The sequence below is a fragment of the Leptonotus elevatus genome, chromosome 5 (genome assembly GCF_054856555.1).
Source record: "Leptonotus elevatus isolate MCC_2025b chromosome 5, RoL_Lele_1.0, whole genome shotgun sequence".
Classification (NCBI taxonomy): domain Eukaryota; kingdom Metazoa; phylum Chordata; class Actinopteri; order Syngnathiformes; family Syngnathidae; genus Leptonotus; species Leptonotus elevatus.
Window position 1 is genome coordinate 8229355 of NC_141243.1, and position 21488 is coordinate 8250842.

The following is a 21488-nucleotide window of genomic DNA, read 5'->3' on the forward strand; positions in this document are numbered from 1 at the left end:
TATACCAAGGTTGAGCTTCTCTTCTCAGCACCTCCAAATCCGAGACCATGGTCCTCAGTCGGAAAAAGGGTGGAGTGCCCTCTCCGGGTCGGGGATGAGATCCTGCCGCAAGTGGAGGAGTTCAAGTATTTTGGGGTCTTGTTCACGAGTGAGGGTAGGTTAGAGCGGGGAGATCGACAGACGGATCGGTGCAGCGTCCGCAGTGATGCGGACGCTGTATCGGTCCGTTGTGGTGAAGAAGGAGCTGAGCCGAAAGGCAAGGATCTCGATTTACCGGTCGATCTGCGTTCCTGCCCTCACATATGGTCACGAGCTGTGGGTCGTGACTGAAAGAACAAGATCCCGGATACAAGCGGCCAAAATGAGGGTAGCCGGGCTCTCCCTTAGAGATAGGGTGAGAAGCTCGGTCATCCGGGAGGGACTCAGCGTCGAGAAACCAGTTGAGGTGGCTCGGGCATCTGGTTCGGATGCCTCCTGGTCGCCTCCCTGGGGAGGTGTTCCGGGCATGTCCTACCGGCGGGAGGCCCCGGGGACGACCCAGGACACGCTGGAGAGACTACGTCTGACGGCTGGCTTGGGAACGCCTTGGGATCCCGTCGGAGAAGCTAACTGAAGTGGCTGGGGAGAGGGAAGTCTGGCGCTTCCCTGCTAAAGCTGCCGCCCCCGCGACCCGACCCCGGATAAGCGGAATTGAAGACGGAACGGAGCGAACGGAGCTTCTCTGTTGAGAAACAATGGGCTCTCACACACACACTCTATCAGATACTTTACACCGTGGAATGTTTGTCCATAGCTCAAACGCATGCGGACCAAGTGAGTAAGTGGACACGATACAGACGGTGACAACGCGACGCTTGACAGGCGTGACATTCATACCTCTTGAACACCCAATGGAAATATGTACCAGGGTCTTCTGGTATGTGCCACACCAAGAAGGGCTTTAATTGTTAAAGACTTTTCCTCCCGTCACATTTGCGCGTTATCTGTCAAGTAACTGTTAATTTGATCTTTTGTCCTATAAGGAAGCAATACGTCTGTTTGTGTGCCTGCGTTTTGCGGCTATTTTAGCATCGCTTTGAAACCCGCCATGGTGACGACATTAGCACGTCATCGTTTGTCCTCATCACGTTACCCGTAAAGGCTTTAGTGAGGCTTCGCAGGTGTTTGTTTGCAAGGGGGAAAACCTACCAAGGAGATATTTAAGAGGCTTGCAAGAGGAGTCATGTAACGGCAGTAATGTAAGGAATTACTCATTTTGTGTTGGTTATACTATAGCCATTACATGGCATGACTTCTCATTTCCGAGTGGACGGATCGTCATTTCAATCGTAACATCTGTGTCCTACCAATCAAATTGATTCCCTGAACAAGTTCATAACTTACTAGTACGTTAGGTACACCAAATCAGTTTGCCTCATTGAAATGAATTGAAATGCAATTAATATGTTCCACAAAAAAAAGAAAAATACTAAACAGTACTGCCCTGTACTTTAAAAAAAAAAAGAAAGAAAAAAAAGCATAATAAAAGATAATGTAATGAAATAACCTGGTTTCATATCTGTTGTGTTGCACGAATGCCATTAAGGGGCGTGGCCTAGGGATTTACAGTATATCAGGAGCTGGAGTCAGGTTGGTTAGTTTGTCTGCGTGTGAGCACCTGGGCGTGAGCTGTGGCCTTCGGCAGCTCCTTGAGAGTATTCTCATTTTACATTTCTGTGTTTGACTGTTTATGCTGTTCAATTAACAAATAAAAGTACTTTTTTTTTTTACTGCATTACATCAGAGAGTGAATTGCGAAAAGGGTACAGAGCTACACAAAAAAATCACAGACTGCAAATATCCGTAACCTGGAGATTACTCAATATTGCTTGAAGTTTTTTTCATTTTCAATGTCAATAAATGTCCTACTTTCGCACAATATACAATTTTATTTTTTGCATTTTGTTACCTTGCCGACATTACAAATCTTGGTTGTGATTTTACACAGTGAGTTTACAAATTTGGCAAATTGCATTTTTTATTTAATATATTACATTTCGCCCTACAATGTCCATTTGCAAGGAAAAAGGGAGTTTACTTTTTGTTTAAGAAAATAAAAAAACATGCTCGTTGACATGCACACACCCAAACATATGCACATCATAAAATAGTGTCCAGGCAGGGTGACTGGGTTCAAGAAACATTTAACGGAGTGTTGGAATAACATGGGCGGCAAAAACATGCTTGTAAAAGTCCACTTGCACCTTTGAGTGATTATGCATCATGCGCTTTGAGTATTATTTTTCGAACATTTTACGTACTTTATGACCAACAATCCATTCTGAAGTGGTTTTGTATCATTCATACTTATGATAATTCAAAAAGGCCATCTGGATTGTATGCAGACATGTTAAGAGATGGATTTTCTGGCCTATTAGGAAAAGTTTTTTTTTTATTCTAAAAATCTTCAAGGATTTTTTTTTTTTTTTTTTTTAGTTCTACCTTAATTTGAAGCAGACAGACCAACGTGATGAGGAGAGAATGCCAAGAGGACCAATCATTGCCACGTGTGTTCCACCACTTGGCTTCCCCGGCGTAAATTAGTTTGTGCGTTGATGATAAAGGCGGCTTGAACTTAGAGGAAGGTACGTGAATCAGTCAACGGAGCATGGATGGTGTACCAAGCACAGCTGCTTAAACACCAGGGACCATGCATAAAATTCCAAATACCAGTCCAGTTGGGCCCACAATTTTCAAAGCTGGCACTTTAAATAACAAAAAAAATGCTTTTGGACTGTCCCAGCCAGAAAAGGCAAACCAAGACAAAACAAAAATGCAGATATCATAGTAGATTAAGTTATTTTATCACATGGTTCTGCTTTCTATGCCGGAAAAGCATCGCTGCCTTGAAGGCTAACTAGTTGTTGCACACGCCCTGGAGGGGCAACCTGCAAGAGAACATCCAAGTGCTTTTAGCAGCATCCAAATGGGTTTAATTAGACCATCGGCTTCACATAAGCTCTAAAATGGCGTTGCTTACTAGGGGTGTGCCCAAAAAAAAATTCACATAAGAATCGCGATTCTCATTTAGTACGATTCAGAATCGATTTTAAATGTCCCAAAATCGATTTTATTTAAATTATTTGATACTGTCTTCCCTTTGTTTGTGTGTGCCTTTATTGGGAGCGCTGTTCATGTTGTACCCGATTTGGCCACTTAGGGGCAGTGTGGTTCCACGCGGTCTGATACACTGTTAAGTTGTAGCCACATTAGAGAGTAGAAGGGAAAAAGTCACGATCAAGTTATTCCAATAAAAGTTGTTTTGAGTGATAATTAGTATTAGCAATTTAGACTGGAGTAGATCATTACGAATCATTGTCAATCAAATCATTGTGAATCAAAAATCATTCTTAACGAGAAAATCGATTCTGAATCGAATTGTGAGACATTCAAAGATTCCCACCCCTATTGCTTACCATATTGACAAACACTTTCATATTCTGTGGGTGCCAAATGTGAAAAAGATAATGACAGTTTCATGAATATAACAGTTTGTTCTTTTTTTGTCCATAACTGGTATCAATAGGTCATCAATATCAATAATAACATTACCTAATGATAAATGCACATAAGCCTGTAAAAAATATTTAATTGGTAGCACATGTCGTCTAGCTTCGAACGCTTTACAGCTGTAATAAAACATTTTATATTTCATTTGTGCCAATTTTCCTGTGGCTAACCATACTAAGTGCTTTTTTTGCTGACTACCGCGACGCAGCAACACAACAAAAAATGTACGACAACAACTTGCCTTGTGTGAGTTGGGGGTCTTTCTTTTTTCTTTTTTTTTAATATATATATTTGCTCAATATTACTCTTTTTATGGATCATGACATGTAATCATGTAATCCATGCTAAACTAATAATAAAGCTAATTACCATGCACTTATCGATCTTGAGAATTGGGAAACTATAGTGTGGCTCGATGACGATTTATTTTAAAGCTATAATTACAAGATTATTTGCTTTGGAACAAAACCTCAGTGTGTCGTTTAGGTCAGGCTCATCTTGTCAGCTCAAAACTCATTAATCGTCATTACTAAGTAGTTGCGAGGAGTCAGTGTTTTATTATTCTCTGCAGAACATCTCATGTGATCCTTCACAAAGTTCCAGCTGCGTGTTTGGCTTTCATTCATCACGACTGACTGGCCTCGAGAGGACTGGTTTTAGTTTACAGAAAGATACATTAGAATAAAGAAGAGATGGTTGAACCTGACATGTTTAGCCTGTGCAGTAAACACCCCCGCTATTTTGTGGTTCATAGTTCTCGGCACGCTATAACATTTATGCGCATTTTCATTAGCTTATTTATGCCCTTTCGAATGATAATTTACCATTAAACTAGTGGACTTCTATAGTTTGGTTGATCATTGTGGTTTTTAAATATGCAACATTGATGTCTCTTTTGTTTGTTTGATAGTTTTTGTTTGCAATATACTTTAGGTAATAGTGACAAATAAACAGCTTGAAGCAAGCACACTTTGCCTCTCGTTTGAAGAACTGTGAGCCAGAGACTTCTTTTTGTTTCCTTAAAGTGATGTTATGCGATCTATCATTTATTGACAGCAAGAGAGTGAGAACAGATGCTAAGGTATACTTAATAAAGTGTCAATTAACACATTTCAGTATCTTTTTTATCGGGGTGTCTGTCAGGCGATTACATTTTTTAAATCATAATTAATCGCATGACTTCAATAGTTAACGCAAATTTTATATCTGTTGTAAATGTACAATAAAATATTATATTATAATAATCCCCCCCCCCCACCTAAATTTTCATACTCTTGTTAACATAAAAGCGGGATTTTTTTTTAACTATTAGAAATATTGCTGCATCTTTTAGTCATTGATACAGTGCAATATTATTTCATAATAATTCATAAAACTGAGTTAAATTCAAAAGATGTACTGTACTGTAAAAAAAAAAAAGGTGTGATATTGATTTGTGTTGAGGTCATATATCTGCCACTAGATGGCATAATTGCATTTGTTGGTGACAGTTCAGTGCATTTTTATTTTTATATTAAGAGCTAATATTTACCCTGAAGTAACTTGTGAAATTCTGCACATTTTTAAAATTGTAAAATACAACTTGAACCCAGTCTCCACAAATATATGCATTATTATTATTATTATTAAATTTATTACTACTAAATTTTGACGTGGATGTCTCTGCTGCGTTGCGACTGGAACTCCCCCAGTACAGGCTTTCCAAGTAAGGGGCGATCATTAATCGCGCGTTAAAAAAATGTGTGCATTTTAAGGAACTTAATTACCTCAAAATTAACACACTAATTTTAACACCCCTACTTTTTTAATAAGTTGGTCTCTCTATAGTGCAGATTTGATCCTGTGTTGTGCGTAGGCTTGCAACATATCCCCTGTGATAAACGTGCAAAAACAAGCGATCTGCAAAAGACGGGCAGCGGCAGGTGTGTCTAAATGCGGCAACATTCTCCCGGCATTAGGATAGTACTGGCAAATACGACGAGCCTGGCCAAAAGCGACGGCGATGGGGTTTTAGATGATCTTTGGCGAATACTGCAGCCTCGTGAAGGACACAGACAGGTGAGGAGCTTTGGCTGTGGAACATCACTGGCAAGCAACCGTGACGGGTAAGTGACGACGGCAGCTGCTGGGTGGGGGTTCGGGGGCTTGCAAAGGGATGGGAATTGCTAGCAGCTATAGGAAAAAGTCTCACAGCCTGTGTGAAGTGGTAACTTAAATACAGTGGTGCCAATTTGAGATACAAGTTTAATTTGTTGACCATCCTCATAACGCCAATCATTGATTTCAATTTTGAATTCCTACCAAACGTGCGTGATTGATTTGAGGATGGAAGTATACAGTCTAAAATGGTAAAGCGTATTAAAACGATCGATTGATTGGTGAACAGTGCCTTTAATAATTTTTGCGGCATCTTCTTGGCAGCACTACTTCCTGTTTGTGGATTTTATTTGGTCCAATCAGATTTCAGCCTCTGTGTGTTGCCGTGTGACCAGCGTCTCTGTCGAGCATGACATGCTTTTGTCATGTGGCATAGTAGCCAAGTGATAAGTACGTCAGCTTCACAGTTCTGAGGTTGGGGCTCAAACCTTGGCCTCTGATCTTTGTGCAAAGTTTTACTTGTTCTTCCTGTGCGACTGTAGGTTATCCTCCCCCGTGCCCTGTGATTGGCTAGTGGCCAGTCAAGGGTGAACTCTGCTTCTCGCACAAAATCAACTGGTTTGGAACCGCCCCAAATGAGCCAACCCGACCAAATGGCATGAAGTGACTGCGAAAAATCCCAATCCATCAAACTCCGCTATAGCTGCAAGGGGTTCGACAACACAAGCCAGCCCAAGAGGACGACGGCCAAGTGGCATCTCCCACGCACGTGCATGACACACATGACCGTCACACATGGCAAAGCGATTGGCTTCAAGTACCGACTTCAAATACAACCCATGGATCTTGCCGTCTCTATTCTGAGAGCACAATGTCAACAAAATGAAAGCATACACCCCAACCCGACATCAACTACCCAAACAGAACCCCTCGCTGGGGACGAGTGCGCGCCAACTTTCTGGACTCAAAAATAACTCAAGCAGCTGTCAGTTTGAGAGCTGCACACACACACGTTCATGTACGTGTGTGTGATAGGTTGCGTGCATGACTTAATTAACAGTGAGCACCTCTGTATTGTCATAGTGCACCAATGAGTTTCTTATTGTGTTTACCTAACAAAACCTCATGTTCACACATTTTTTTCCTTAATTCATTACGTTACAGGTAATACAGCAGAAGTGCAGGGTGGGAAGAAATAAAGTACAAAAACTTGTTTTGTTTTTTTAGGAATTGGAACGTTACTTTTAGTACTTATTTTCTGCCGACATTTTACTTCATTTGAAAACAGATACGTATTTTTACTTTCAACCTTGGCTGACTGACTGACTGAGATTATATGGCAAACATGAACCAGGAAGCAATAATAAAAGATTTCATGGCAAATTCTGGTGGAAAAGAAATCTGTCTAAAATGAAATAACACATACGGGTAAGCTCTGGTGTTTTCTGGTTATAGTTGTTTGTTTGTTTTCAGTTGTTAGCATACGTTTAGCATTAGCTTTGTGTATGTTGCAAAGGACAATGTTTACGAACAATCTTGTTTTGATAGCATAAAGGTTGCGTCAACGCTCGTTCTCAGACAATAAGGTACAACGTGTAATGTGATTTTTTTGTTTCTTCTTCTTTTCAGTAAGAGCATTATGTGAGTAACCAGAGGGAAACTATGCTAACTTAATGGTATTGTAAATGATTGATTACACTTGTACTTAAGCACATTTCAGAGTCTGTATTTTTTTTTTGTACCCTTAAGTAAAGCATTATTTTAGTATCTATACTTGTACTGAAGTAGAGTGTGAGTAGTTTTGCCACATCTGACTTTCATGCTATCATGTAAAATGAGTAGCCTAACTAAAAAGGATAAATTAGCTAATGATGAAAGTGGGGGAAAAAAAGCCTGACTTGTATTGTGTGTATGTTTTTCTGTTTTTGTTTTTTTTAGAATTATTAGATTAGATTTTTTGAATGCCATAAATTGGTGGTTTTTAGACAAGCACAGAAAAACACATTTACAGACGAGTGAATCATTCTTGAAGCCAACAACAACTGGGGAAAAAAAATCTCAAGGCTATGATTGAAGAATGCTTATTTCTCTTACGTTTTGGTTGTGAATGCTCTCAGGTCCAGGTACCTGTGCCGGTACCGGTACCGGTATCTGTTTTTAAATCTAGAGGTAGTACAGCTACCTGAAAAAAATTCTAGTTGCAGAACTGGTACTTCAAAGCAACCCTCAGGCACTTCAAGGATTATTTTGGAGATCGGATTGCTGACTCGTATGCGAGGTCTATAAGCCAACGCCACCGCAGCAAGGCAACTCCAAGTCCCCGTGTGCAAATCTGCCATTACCGCACTTCTGAAAAATCAGATTGTGTTTATCCGTGATTTATTACGGCCTGTCATTGTGGCTTTCCACATGAGTGCGCCCTCAGCCCCCTCCATGAAATGCATGCGTTGGGCCACAAAGAACAAACACAGTGTTGTTGATGTGGTTGGAGCGCCTTTCAACAGGGACGATCTAAAAAAAAAATTTAAAAAAAACCTTCGGCACAAAAGCTACTTCCGAACTTTTGTTCTTTGCGTGGCTTGTTTACTCAAAGCGGGCATTCTTTCCCTGCATACTGTGACATCGTTTTACTCAAGGTGCTTTAGGTTAATTAAGTTGCATTTTTTACAGCCGTAGCACCGAATAAAATTACATTTGCACATGCATCCAAGCCCATTAAAATAACTTCCTCTGGTGAGTGGAGTATTTAGTTGTTTAAAAAAAAAAAAAGAAGGAAAGAATGTTGAAAAATAAAAGGTGGTTTTCTCCATTCCAGGGCAGTTCATGGTAAACCTCCAAAAAATGATTTCCAACTTTTATCTTATTTTTTTCTTAAGCCTCCCTGAACTCAACACTATTCACTTCGATCAACTTCTTGAGACCCGACGAGTCTAAAAAAGTGAATGTTCCATGCCCCCATTAAGACAACATGTATTGTATTTTCACTTGTGGCGACATCACTTCACCACCAAGCCTAACCTGAACAACCGAACTACAATAGGTACCTTCACTTAGATTATTAATTTCAGCTTGTTATGTCGATTATGAGGCAACAAGTTGGAAGTCGGATGAGTTTGGGCACCTCACACTCAAACTGATTCAGTATATGTGTCACACAAATGTACAGTAAATAAAATGGGAATCCTCAAATGAGAGTGTTGGCCGCTGAGCTGGTAGTCAGGGCTTTTATTGATTTTCCATGTTTTTGGGTGAACCAAACCATGCCCTAATGCTGATTACTAAGGAATGGAGAAAGATAGAAAGAACGTATTTTTCTTGGTGAAAGAAGAGAGAATTGACTCTCATTTTTTTTAGGTAGGTTCAGCTCTTATATTGTCACAGAAGACAAATGTAGGTCCTGAAAAATGCTCTAAAATGGGAAGCAATATGGAGAGCCCTGCTAAAAAAAACTGTTTTTTTTCCCAATCAGAATCAGCTTCATATCTGAAGCTTGTTAACCAAATTTTGGCTTGCAACACAAAGTACAAAAATCAGTGAAGCAACAACTCGTAACTCAGAAAACTCTTAAGTTGGGGCGTGCCCAATAAACCACTGCATTTTGTATACACTGAAAAGTGAATTTTACATAATACTGTGTGTCCCTTGCTGTAAATAACATCCTTACTCACAAAGGTAAAGACACAGCTGTATAACACATCATATCAATTATAAACAAAATATTTTATTTTTGTGTTGATTGTTTCCCCTGGGGCGTTTGACTTTGGACTCTTCTTCTTGCTAAGCATCCCAATTAAAGCTGTCAAAATGTTGTGAGTTCACGATACCAACGGGACTCTCAAAGCACTTGCTCACAAATCCTTCTAATGAGTACTGGATAATAATTAATGTGTTTAATTGCTGCCCAGAAAGTCTCCCATGGAAAAAAATTCTAGTGTGACCCAGAGGTAAAGTGGCATGGTAAACACAAGATAGCCAACTAAAGCCGAACGGGAAATAGGTATTGCCTTTAATAAGTGGGTGCATCCTGTTGGTCTTTAAAAAAAAAAACGTTTTTCCTACGTTGGGGGGTTTATTAGTCAGACACTAATGTTGCTGAACAGTGGTTATAAAACAAGCATTGGATACTATTAACTCACAAACAAACATATGTGCGCCACATGTGTATTAGTGTAATAAGATAGCAGCAGCTGCTTTCACTCTAAGTATCTCATCAAATTGAATTTAGAATGACAATGAGGGTGAGAACGGAAAATTCATTAGGTCTTCGAGATTTACTTTCTATTTGCGGGCTAAACTTAGCATACTGATGTTATGATGGCACCTGATGCCTGGCATTTGTAAGCGCATACAGTAAATGTGCTTTCTAACAACGTTGGTGTTTTTATTTGTGCATTTTCACTGCAAATCCCTTTCTTGTGTTGACTAACCGAGCATGATGAGTCTGTTCAAAAATAATAATTACTTTGTAGGCTACAATGGTAGCCTACCTATGCCAGGGGTTGGGTCCAGTTGGGAAATCAACACAAATAAAGCAAAGACCTTATGTGAAGTAAAATAGAGTAATAGCTGTCGGTAGCTAAAGCAATGAGCGACAATAATGGAATCGACAGCTCACATCAACAGCTAGCGATAGCCAGGTATCCGCTGACTGGCGAGTTGCTCTTGGTGTCATTGTGATCAAAGATAATTAAATTAGTAGTTAAAGTCATACAATATAGTTGGGAAGTTGACACAAAATATTTTGAAAGCCGCACAAAGACCTGATGTGAAATAAAAGAGAGTAACAGCTGTAGGTAGCTAAAGTAATGAGCGACAATAATGGAATTGACAGCTAACATCAGCTGCTAGCGATAGCCAGCTAGCCGCAGATTGGCTAGTTGCTCATGGTGTCCTGATTTGTGATCTAAGATCATTAAATTAGTAGTTAAACTATACAATTTGAAGCTCAGCCCAAATTTGGAAGCCGTCGTGAGTTGCGCTTGTTGGCAGTTGTGAGACCTTTTTTGTTTGTTTCTTTAATGCGGCAGACCAAAATAAAAGTGCATAAATATTGGCAATTCCTATGAAATGCTCTTTTAACACCCTCCATTTCTTAGTCAAGGAACCAATTCAATTGTTTGTATTTCCATCATTTTAATCAACAGGTGAAGTGATAGCAGTCAGCTTTAAGGTTTTACTATTCATCTTTTCATTGTGTCCTGTTTTCCAAGACTTACCATCAAATTCCCCGCACTAAGTCAACCTCTATATTTGAAAAATGAATAACAGCCTATCTCCTGTTAAAATACACACACCACATGACATCATTTATCTTCTCGTTCTTATTGTGACATTTGCCGTCTTGATCCAGTGAAAATCAAACCCGATCAAAATGGACGTGCAATGCCGAAAAATGACAAAACATGTAAAACTAACAGAAAAAGTCGCAGACCAAACTCATCCTTTTCCGTGACACGTGTAAACCCCTTTTATGTCCAGATGTTGACCAAGGCATGACCGTCTTTGAATACACAGAATTTCTCATCTGGCTGTGCCAGTGAGTGCCTAGCAACGCTAACAAAGAAATCTGGACGCTCCTAAGTCAGAGACATCTGTCCCCAATCAGGCTGCTTGATCACACAGTGTTAATAAAAATGATACTAGGACCACCTTGTGGTTCCAATAAAACACGAATCTCTTTGATCATTATCAATGACTGATTTTTTTTTTGAAAGCTTTCTCCCAAACAGTAAGAACACCCTCCAGTTACATTAGCTTACATTACCTGACTTAGGTATCTTCTAATAATTATCCCCACAACTATAAACATACTCAAGAGACTTATAAGTCAATTAGTCACATACCGTAGGTGAGATCTAATAATGTGATTATGTGAGAACATACAGCACTCCATCCGTGATTGTATATCTTTTCCAACATGATCGCATACTTAAATTGTCGTAAATGGCTCCAAGTTCCATTAACACATGAAATCATTGCGATTTCTCCCGAACGACACAGTCGAGGCCCCGAGACTTACTTCTGCAGGGTGAGGCTGAGGTTGCCTATGCAGTTCTTGATCTTGTTCTGGGCCTCCAGGTGGTTCATCCCCTCAGTGGCAACTCCGTCGATGGACAGAACCGCGTCTCCGATAGAGACGCCGTTTTTGGCCGCTTTACCGCCGTCGTTCAGCTGCACAAATGAAATAAGCGAGTTGTTTGATTGACTCATGGGTTTGGCGTGAGAATTCAAACTCGGGACGGGTAAATTAGCAGTTTATCATTAGCACCTCTGCAATATCGCAATTGCTTTTTAAAATGGGTTTTGACCTAACATACTTGACTGAACATTTGTTTTGCAGATAGATCTACGGTATCATTCCTCACCTATTCAGTCACAACGTTGGATTCGTGATCAAAAAACCCCAGATCAAATATAAAAGCAGCTGAAGTGAGGCACGAGGCACCAGTGGCTTTCCAAAGCAGAATCCCAAGGCATTTTTAAAACTAAGACGTTAAGACTTTTGCCCTTTAAAAGACCCTACAGTTGACGGGAGTGCAATAAGGGCTCTTTGGTACGATATTTTCAATCACCAGCTAAACAGCAATTGAGCCTCAAACCAGTTGAAAGCATGAATACCATGGCACCCTTTAAAAAGGCCTGTTAAAAAGGCGTCGCTGGATTTATGGAGCGGTATGCAAAAACAAACCGGTTTATAGTCTTTAGACAAACACCATGTAAGTCTTGGTTTGCATGCGTACCTGACACAGCGTACTGTTGCCTTCAATGGTGGCCTTACAGCGTTCTATTTATCTAAATTGAAAATGGCAACACTCACAGGAAGCTGCTTTGGCCACAACTTACGCCCGCAATGGAAAAGCTTGTATTTTGGGGGGCGCAAAACCCGTTTTTTATGTTTCAACAACATTAAAACATAAATTACTGGCATTTATAGCAACACTTTTAGAAGGCAGAGCAAACCAAGCAAGTTGTTTGCTCCAAAACACTGTGCTAATTTGTTTCACTGAAGCAATCCCGTTCGCTCCCAGCTGTTTTACTGAATTTTGACTGATTTTGCAAAGCCTACAGAATATTGTGTTATATTGCTATAAAAACATGGAACCTACCAAAAAAAACATTTCTATCTGTTACTATTTTGCAGCAGTTAGCATTAGAATATAGCTAAGTTTCATCATTATTCACAAATCTGTTTAGAACTGTGGGCAAATGAGCTTTTTGCAACTTGGCCCTAGTTGAGCTCGTTTGCTCTGCTGCCACCTGCTGGCCGTTTTTGTAATAACTGCAATTTCTTCAACCGTTCTCTGCAGTTGAGTGGCTGCATCAAAGCCTTCTCTATGCGCTAGCATAAAACCCCCAAAAACATATAAATACATCTTTGGGACACTTAAAATAAAACGTATTTGTACATTTTTGGGAGGAAATTAGTTGAGGTGGGGGCCAATACAGAGACGATTAATTCTGTAAACTCGTATTTAAGCTTACTTTCACAACAGCAATTCCATTTTACAAAACCAGTTTATTTACATTGTCTTTTTTCATGTTTTTTATACAAACCAGTGGAATTTTTCTTTATTTAAAAAAAACACACGCGACAACAAAAAACTTTGGAAAATAGAAAGGATGGCATTACAATTTCTTTAATATTAATCCACTTGGGTCTCATATCTAAGACTTCCATGCGTAACATGAGCATATGCTAACATTTCTTCCATTGTCTAGCACTAAGATACGAGCTAACAGGTTATTTTAGCAACACTCTTTAATGCAAACCAGACTACTTTCTTATCAGCAGTCTGAGGGTGGACAGTAACACGCCTCGGATGTTACACCCTGTATTGATATTCCACCACACCAAAGAAGTGCACTCAAAACCACCAAAAAGAGTCGTTATTCTGTCCATAAGATGGCGTTTGATGTCGGTTATCAGCATTTACGTACTGTGCGAGGGTGGCTCTGGAATTTCTTAGCTACACAAAAGATCTGAGAGGGTCCAAAAATGGCAGTGAGGTCATTTGTTTCTTTTGATACAATGAAAAAAGGACCACACACATCTTAGTGATGCTAACTTCTCCTCTTGCAAATATTCCATCTGATCCAACGGCTTGCGCAGAAAGGCATATATGAAATTACAACTTTTCTGCACCCTTCTGCAATATCATCTCTCACACACATTGAGAGTGTGCTGTATAAAGGCAAGACAAGACAAGACACCCGGGCACGGCTAATAAAAGAGAGCTGGATTAGTGTTAATGCTCTGTGGCCCCCGACCATTTATAGTTATACTTTCCCAACACACACACACATTAGATCACTCACGCGTTCACTGACAGCAGGAAGTGGTTCTGATTTGACAAACTCAAAGCACCCCACAGTTAGAACAAAAACAGGATTAGTATGTGTAAATGTTCAAATTAGCTTGCATTATTTTCTAATTCTTGCTCATCCAAAACGCACACAGCCACAGAAAGTATGCGGTTGTTGATAGTATAAAAGATAGAGCAGGGGATCCAAAATCGAAGCTGCATGAGATTATGTATAGAGTATAATAATTAGAAATGTTCGATACCGCATTTTTTCAGACCGATACCTGTACGAGTATTCACTCTTTTTGAGTACCTCAGTATTGATGCCTCTTAACTTTTGATATATAAAATCTCATTTAACACAATGATAACAAATTATGAATAAAGACCTTTCCTTCTGACGCAGAGGATGCTTTGCCGTTGTGGACTTCCTCCATGTCAGATTTTCTTTGTAAATATCGGCGGCTGGTATCGATAGTCTCCGCGGCACGAGTACAGACACCTTAAAGAAGGCTTGTATCGGCACTGAAAATGTTAAATTACTCTTCACGTAATTGCCATTTTGTGATGGGGTGCACCAAGTCAGTTAGCATGTTGTTAGCTTTTTTTTTTTTTTTTACAGGAATTTATTTAAAGTTATGCATTGGTCGGGAATCGAACCCGGGTGAACTGCTTGTAAGGCAGCCATGTTTACCACTTTAGCACCAATGCTACAAAGGCAAAAGATCAAAGTGTAAAAGTGACTATATTAGCTAGCTATATGCTGAACGTGCTAGCAATGTAGGCTATTTAGCATGACGTGTTTATACACCATTTCTACTTTTTGCTGTTCATTTACAAGTGTCAATTGGGTTCGATTTTCTTATCCAATTCGTTTTTGTCCCCACAATTTATATGGTCTCTCAGTGTAGTGAATTTTCACCTATTGCAGGTAAATGGGGTTCACTCTCACTCAAGATACATAAATTCAATGCTGTGTTGAAAATGTTTGAAAACACATTACTCTTTCTAAGCAATACAGTATGTGTGTGTGTCCCTATTTTTGTGAGCTAGCGCTAGAGCGAGCTAGAGATCACGGATAGCACATGTTGTATGTTAAAGTTTACATTTGACCTTGCAAACAAGCGCTTCCAGCAATGTTGCCTTTCAACACTTACTCCAAGCGCTTTAAAGAGAATAATGTTTCAGCATGTAGTGATGAGAACATTTTTGGAGAAATAAAACTTTTTTTTTTATGAACAATGCAAGCTTTCCAGCAAGAGAGGTGACAGTAGTGACATGTTGTTTACAACAATTTTTTACCAATACTAATCATATAATAGCAAAAGTAAACGTCTTGGACTGTGAGTACGTGAGATTTTAAAATATATTTTAAGTATATGTAAATATTTAAAAAATATATCATTTCATAAAATTAATTTTACATTCAGTAGGCTATTCAATTTCAGTGTCCTAAAAACGCATTTCCCTCATACCAGAATAGTTCGACCCACGCCTAGAATCACCTGTCAATCACTTGAAAACTTTATTTAAAATTTAGTTATTTCTTTTTGAGAACGGAGCTTTACTATGATCCCAAAAGATGACACTTTATGTTGATAATAATTTGTATTCGCACACATTTTTATTTATAACCAAATTATTTATTTATTTATTTTACTTATATCATTTAAAACGAGATCAAATAAATAAATAAAACAAAATAAAAATAATCAAGCCTTTCTCTACCACTCTCCAACAATACGGGTATGTCAGCTAAATGTGTTGAAACTATGGCCCCAACCGATGAAGTTTCAAAACACCTGAAAGGACCCATTACTCCTTCCAGGTGTTGGGTCTATTGTAGAACAAAAAGCCAATCGGTCATAGATTCAATGACAGTAAAACGCATTGTGTCCATTAGTGCAATAACAATTATGTTGTATGTTCGTATCATGTCTGCTTTTACCTCAACAATCCAATCATTGAGTCGGCTTGTTTACGGTTTTAGCGACGTGCTGCTTAGCCTTTCCGACTTCAAAAAATAGATTTGTTGATGCCGGTCCAGTGGGAAAGGGCTTTAATAGGACTGCCCTTTGTTGAGTCACGCTTTTGCATTCGGAGGTCCGCCGACTATTATGGACTTCTGTAGTAGTGACTTTTATTCATTTGAGAGACTCACCACTCAAATGCATAAAACTTAAATTCTGCCCTGCATGAAAAGAAGCAAACCTGTTTGAAAACGACAAGGCCTATTGACAGGTGAAAAGTATTTCAAGTCGTTCTGGCTTGGGCACTGCGTGCGTGTGACACCGATAGGGCTTTTCCAGTGGATCAGCGCATCCATTACCGGTCAAAACAAATGTGTCTGCGATGAGCTCACCGGATCACTTTAAACAAGTAATATTGCAAGTGCTGAAGTGAGAGGAGGGAAAAAAATTAGAATGTAAGATGCTTGTATGTTGGCAAGGAGTGTCATATAGTCTTGCACTTTCAGACAAACGGGACAAACAGTCAATCAGCCAAATACATAATGAGAACACTCGCAAGGAGCTGCTGTCGGCTACAATAATCGGCTTCGTTCCTCCAACAAATCTCGCGCACACAGAAGCATTTCAAGACTTGCGTGTGTCCAAAAGAAGACGCTGAGGATGTTTAAAGGCTGTAATGTATATGCCAAGTCTGGAGTGGCGCTGTAGAGTTAACAGAAAGCGTAGAAGAAGAATCAGCGAAGAAGACAAACACTTCTTTTTTTTCTAACTTTATTGCAATTGACAGAACAAACGTGGCTTTGCGTGTATCAAAACAACATGAAAAAGACGAACACAGGAGAAGTGATAATGGCGGCTGATTCAAGTACAACACGGCTTGTTGAACGTGGGAATAAAGAAGCAAAATATTTTGCTGCAAAAAGCAAAGGAGTCTGCCCAAAACGACGACCACACGGCTATCCGCCATTGTTGTTGACGGATTGACTGTTCGCGCGGAGTCACGCGAGAATTGACGCATACGTCATCACTGGAGGCGTATCCTGCATACGGTGTCCAGACGGACGCGTTTTGAAATCTTTCCACTTTGGAGCCCGGTTTCGAAAGTGATCGGTTTCAAGCTCCGAAACGGCGCCATCGTGTGGACGAACGGACTAAACGGTAAGAAACTTGTGAGGATACATTGAAACTGGCTTTCGTGTGGGCGGAGCCTTAGTTTGGCCCTCAAAACTCAATTTAAATTCGTTGAAATACTTTCAATATTTTCTAGTTCCTCAAAAACACATTTTTAGTAAAGAATTATAACTATATATTGGGTACGTATGTACACATGATATAAGACAATGTAAAAATAAAAATAAAAAGATTTTTATAAGGTTTTATTCTTCTACTTAGTATATTATTCATGTGTTGGATACAGTGCACTATATGCAAAAACCTGACGGAAATGATGACAAACAAAAGAAGTTCCCGACTCTAATGGATGGGCGTGGCTCTGGAAGCTGACCTGTAAAATGATGAGACTATTCTTAGAAAGTAAATGCACACATTCCCCCGAGGCATATCGTTTTTAGTGTGCGTGTGTGTGCAGTCAATCCTTTAAATGGGCTGCACTTTCAAATAATGATTCACTGTGTAAATTTAGGCCAGATGGAATTCAGACTATTTCGATTTCTGCCTAAGCGGCCTTGTCCTTGAAAATCGAAAAAGCTAATGGCTATCGCGAAGTAGGGTTTAAACGATGATTCACAAGATGCTGTCGTAAACTACTTCACACATCAAGGCTTGATATATTTTTCATTATGACTTTAGTCAAACTGATAGTCGATTAATGATATCAAATGGGGTTCACTCACCACTCGGGGCATTGAGTGTCTTAAATCTATGCAGCGCGCAATGCAATGATGTGCGGTCTATTTCGGACATTAGCCTTAAGTTGAATCTTAAGTGACCTAATCCACCTCTTAACACCACTATGTCGCAAAATAATATAGAAAACATAAGTTATGCGTGGCATAGCTGAGAGAGAGAGAGATGGAGGCATTATAGCAGCATAGCTAACCTTGTATCTTCCATTACATCAACTCCAAACCTCCACACAAGGTTTAGTATATTAGTATATTACTTCACAATCACTAATAACATGACAAAAACTTTCAATAAAATGCATCATACTCACCAGAGATGCTATATTATCCTTTTTTTGCCAGCTGTTGTTGTGTAGGCAGCGCTAGCTAGCGCTACCTACACAACAACAGCTAGCTAGCGCTAGCTAGCTGTTGTTGTGTAGGTAGCGCTAGCTAGCTGTTGTTGTGTAGGCAGCGCTAGCTAGCTGTGGTTGTGTAGGCAGCACTAGCTAGCTGTGGTTGTGTAGGCAGCGCTAGCTAGCTGTGGTTGTGTAGGCAGCGCTAGCTCGCTGTTGTTATTGTTAAATTATTAACATTGTTTTTCAGTTTCAATTTATATTTTAGCCGTTTTGGATTTAGTTATAGCTGTGTAGCTCAATGAATAGTATTGTATTCTTATCTGTCCCTCTCATGAGAAAAGAAGGGCAACGGGTTTTTCTTCCACTGCTATCTAGAAGGGAGTGTAGCCTGGTACCGGTCTCGGTCGGAAGAGACAGGCTGATTTATTATTGTTTTTCTCTAATCTGATTTGTATTCCTGGGAACTTGCTGAACTTGCTGATGGGAGGAGACTTTTTGTATTCACCCACTTTTCAATAAATAATGATGTGCAGCAGAAGGAGGGACACACAATCTGAACAGAACACGGTTTGAGTGTCTTCAATTGTTGTCATCAGAAGCTTCTGTTTTAATGATACCTTTGCAAAGGGACTTCTTCACCAGAATCTCACCATTCAGTTAATTGAACACGCAAAGAGTAGAATATAAATATTCTCTACTCTAACATTATGTAGGCAGCGCTAGCTAGCTGTTGTTGTGGAAGACAGCCAGCTATAGTGATGGCCAACCATATCCTCACAATGTTTCACTTTTCTTGAAAATTTCACCTTAAAAATTAACTTTTAGTTTAATAATGTTTGACATTTGTCCTCTCCTGCACACAGTCACATGTGTGTAATTATGTATCACATTGTCAAAATGTACTGCACAGCAATATTTCTACACACTGGTATGGAAACACACGTTCAGAAAAAAAATTATATATATTTTTTTTTTAAACAATCAACTGATTGATTTTACATTTTCCCCATATTCGAAAATTGATATTTTGTCAAATGTCCATCAATACAGCATGGCAAGCCTAGTAGTTAACATGTCGAGAGGTTCTGCTATTTTTTCGTATCCCCTTGCAACAAATACAAAACACACCACTGTGGTTAAAAGATGAAAACAAATCACATGGCTTCAGTTAGTGGGAAAAGTATCACATCCAAAGTAATAATAACACAACATGGTGACCTAAAGGGGCCCCGCGGGGCACTGGAATTAGAGCGCGCCAGTCGTTCATCATCGGGCTCATGTCGCCATGAGCCTGCATGCTACCAATTTTAGTCGTTTGTTGGAACGTTTGTAGATTTGGATCAGAACTGCATGTGTATTTTATCACATTGTGAGCGGTTTTGAATGGGACCCACTTTGGAAAAAAGAAACACTTCCCTCAAATACAGTGAACCTCAGTTCATCACAGGTCCCGGTTTAGACCTGCCCATGATAGGTGAAAATCTTTGATATACAAAGACTATTTATAATATTTCATTTCATCCCTCCCCTTTAAACTCATTCATATTTATTATAGTACAATTTTTAAACATATGTTAAAGATATATAAAAATTTTCAATATATTTTAAAGATATATAGAAAATACTGTACATATCGTAGTGTTTGTTTACATGCCTTTAAGGGGCGGGGCCTATGAGCTCCTGCATGAGTGTGTTTTGTTTTTTTATTGTTCTTCCAGCATCCAATAAGCAGCTGTAAAGTGCAGCTGCAACTTTGTCTCACCTTTCCCACATGCAAGAACCTTACAGTAAATAACAATCACTTGGAAAAAACAATATTATGGGGGGTGCAACCAATGAATTTTAATTACCACTCTTCCGAGAAGTTGTCGTTCACACACCAACGTTAAAGCCTTAACTGCTGAAACCATTTGAACTCTGTTGTACACCAAAACAGCAGCACCAAAGCAGGAAACTAGTATCTCAGATGAAGTGGAAGTGGTACTCTGTGCAGTATTAACAATAATCATACAACGATTAAGGTTCCAGTAGACGCCATGTTTACTTGATTAAAAACCTGCAACCTAAAAATGGTGGATGTGTTTTGGGGGGCTTTTGTCTTACCCTGGAGATGGTGAGGGGCAGGTTGAAGTCTTTTCCGCCTTGTAGCCGAAAGCCCCAAGGGGCGGGGCCAGAGAGCGTGACGTTGTAGTTGCTGCTCATGGTTTCCTTGTGCTGCTTGATGTTAGGTTGAAGGGAGGTGCAAAACAAAAGCAGAGTTTTTATTTTTTCAAATACTGAAATATTAAACACAAACAAGGGGATACTCAAAAACTTAAAATTCTTAAAATTTTAAAACAAATGTTAAATGTGAAATTAAAATATCAAATTAAACACTTGAACAAATACACATATCTATAAAAATATAAATAATACTGAACTAAAAATATAACTTAAAATTAACTTTAAATTCAACTAAAAAGATACTTTAAACATTATTGTCATGTAAAAAACTGTTTAAAAAATGTGTTAAAAATGTGACAGTTTGAATGTATAAAAAGAAACATTTCGCTTACAAATATTACATAAAATGCACAACTAAAACAACCTTAAAATATTAAGATACTGAAATTATATTTTAAAAACTTACTTAGATAAAAAATAAAATAAAAAATGCAGTAAGGAAATACTGAAATAAAAATACTAAGACTAAAAACAAAAGATTCATTATTAATAGGAATGCTCTATAACGCTTTTTTCAGACCAATACCAGCACGGGTACTAAATTATTGCGTAGTCACCAATACGATACCAATTACCGATACCACTACTCCTTTTCACGCATAAAATGTCCTTAAACAAAAACAAAACAATAGCAGATCATTTTAAAGAAATACCTAAATGGTATATCCCAATATAGCATTTTCCCCTTAAAATTGCATGAAATAAATGGCAATTTTCTATTCTTCTAATTTTTAGTTCCTGGTCATAAACAGCCACAAAAGGGTGGCTGATACTGGTATCGGCTACCGTCATTGAGTACCAATACCTTGAAATAAGGCCGGGTATGCCGATAACTGGTATCTGTACTCGACCATCCCTAATTAGTATTAATTACAATAAAATAGAACACTTTTTAAAAAACTGAATACCAAATTTAAATCATTGCACAAACTAGATGAAAACATAATAATAAATACTGGAATCAAAATTCAAATCAAAAGTATTATTGAATACATTACATTGGAAAAATATAGATATGTTTTTGAGACGAAAGGTAATGTTATCCCTCCCCACCAAAAATACGCAACATTTTTTTTTTTATCATTCTAGAGTATACAACTAACATATATAATGCAACACAACTCATCAAACATTTTTAATGCA

At 38.9% G+C, this 21488-nt stretch overlaps 1 protein-coding gene across 5 annotated transcripts in view; it reads right to left on the minus strand.

Moving 5' to 3' along the window:
- Positions 1-21488, minus strand: part of pdlim5a (PDZ and LIM domain 5a) — a 42441-nt gene that overhangs the window by 20781 nt on the left and 172 nt on the right. For 4 of the 5 annotated variants that reach the window (XM_086076747.1, XM_086076745.1, XM_086076749.1 and 1 more), the window contains exons 2-3: positions 20226-20336; positions 11666-11817 (exon numbers count right to left, since the gene is read on the minus strand). In XM_086076747.1, the coding sequence (XP_085932873.1) occupies positions 11666-11817; positions 20226-20324 (251 nt within the window). In that variant the 5' untranslated portion in view covers positions 20325-20336. Of the gene's footprint in view, positions 1-11665; positions 11818-20225; positions 20340-21488 lie in introns of all 5 variants that reach the window. The other variant, XM_086076746.1, reaches the window with a different exon arrangement.